Source organism: Quercus robur, chromosome 3 (assembly GCF_932294415.1).
Source record: "Quercus robur chromosome 3, dhQueRobu3.1, whole genome shotgun sequence".
NCBI classification, from domain to species: Eukaryota; Viridiplantae; Streptophyta; class Magnoliopsida; order Fagales; family Fagaceae; genus Quercus; species Quercus robur.
In genome coordinates, this window is record NC_065536.1 from 60,322,030 (window position 1) to 60,323,977 (window position 1,948).

At 38.0% G+C, this 1,948-nt stretch overlaps 1 protein-coding gene across 1 annotated transcript; it reads right to left on the reverse strand.

Annotated features, from left to right (window-relative positions):
• Window positions 1-325: 325 nt before the first annotated feature.
• On the reverse strand, window positions 326-1,273 carry LOC126719880 (L-type lectin-domain containing receptor kinase S.4-like). The gene has a single exon (XM_050422386.1). It carries the CDS (start codon window positions 1,271-1,273, stop codon window positions 326-328), a length of 948 nt encoding a protein of 315 aa, XP_050278343.1.
• Window positions 1,274-1,948: the final 675 nt, after the last annotated feature.

Consider the following 1,948-nt stretch of genomic DNA (forward strand, 5'->3'; position numbering starts at 1 on the left):
AGAATCTTAGAGGAAATGAAAATTAAAGCTTTTAGGTACTGAAAAATGAAAATGAAAGGAATACCGAAAGTTTGGTAGGGAGATTTCTGATCGGTATAACCCCAACAGTATTAACATGTATGAACAAAAAAAAAAAAAAAATCTCTTTATTTAAAATGGATTAATTTGAATCAACAGATTTTCCACATAAAAATTCACACCCTCACACATACATTTCACTGGAATTTGTCACAACAAAAACTGAAGCTTCTTGTGACAAATTTGGTGTAAAAGTTTGCTGCCTATTAACCACTATATCTACTGGCAATGCTTTCCAAGTAGCTTCTTACCACACAGCACTTTGGGTGCCAAATAACCCGTCATCCAAGACCCTCGTCACCTCCCTCATAGTTGGGCGAGTTTTGGGATCATCTTTTAAACACCTTAAGCCTAGTTTGAGTACCAGGCGAGCCTGGCGATGGTCAAATTCACCCTTTAAGTTGGGGTCCATAACATCAAGATTTAGTCCTTCTTTGCACTTATCCTTCACCCAGTCTACAAGCGTGAGCTCTTCTAGCAATGCTTGCCAATTGGGCTTCTTACCACACAGCACCACTATCAACAACACACCATACGCATACACATCTGAGAAGGCTGAGTAAATGCGCTGGCTCACACTCTCGGGTGCCCAATAACCTGGCGTACCGACAATCCCAAGGGTGGGGATGAGGATGCCTTCATCGGAGCTGCGCTTGTATTGCATAGCAAGACCAAAATCACCAAGCTTTCCCTGAAATTCAGAATCCAATAAGATATTGCCTGGCTTGATGTCTCTGTGAATTATAACCTGTTCCAGCTCCTCATGTAAATATAAAAGCCCCGATGCTACACCTTTAATAATCTTGAACCTTTTCTCCCAGCTGAGGATTGTTTGATCCTCTTTAAAAAGGTGCTTGTCCAAGCTTCCATGCTTCATATATTCATATACAATTAACAGATCACCATTCTCTTTGCAGTAACCCAGTAATTGAACCACATTTCGATGACGAAGACTACTCAAAGTACTGACCTCCAACTCGAATTCTGGGGAACCCTGTTCTGAACCCTTGGAAAGCTTCTTGACAGCAACTTGGACATTTGAATTTGGCAGCTTTCCTAGATAAACCTGACCAAAGCCACCGCTCCCAAGTAGCATTTCTTTTCCAAAACCCTTAGTTGCTTTATGCAGTTCATCGTAAGTAAAACTATGCCAGCCAGTGTTTGGCTCCCAGGATTTTTCAGCAACAGCTTTCATACTTTTCACACACACACAACCCATTTATTTTTGGTAACAGATCAAAGGTCACTTGCAGTTCAAATAGCCCCTCTTCCAGCAAGCTAGTAGGCCACTAGAACACACATGCAGGTATTTTGGCAATGATTGAATACTTTTGACTAGTATCCAATCTTGGGTTGGCTTTAAAAGCTGGTGAGAGAGTAATGAGAAGATAATGGATGGGGTATGTGTGTATTGTGAGTGTCTTTATAATGCTTGACCTCTCTTTTTTTTTTCTTTTTTCTTTTTTTTTCTTTTTTTAATAATTTAAAATTTTTTCATTCAAGGGTTGAAAATAAAAATAAACTTTTTAACTTTTAATATCAGACATTAAAAAGTAGTAGATCCAAACTTAATTATGTAAGTGGCGCATGGGGTTGGACCTGCGGAAGGTGTTATATGCGTCCATTACACCATTTACCCTCTAAAAGGATTATAGGTTAGTGTTTTCAGGTGAAACATTATTACCAAGGTGGGCTTATTTAATTGTTATATAATTAGTCACTATTTTGGGGTACAACGATGTGGATTCTGGAGCACTCTCTTAACATAATAGTAGATTTTAATAATTAAATTCATGATATGAGATTCATTATTTACGTAAAATGAAAAAGTACCACATTATATTGGGAAGAACTAAATAATTTTTTTGTA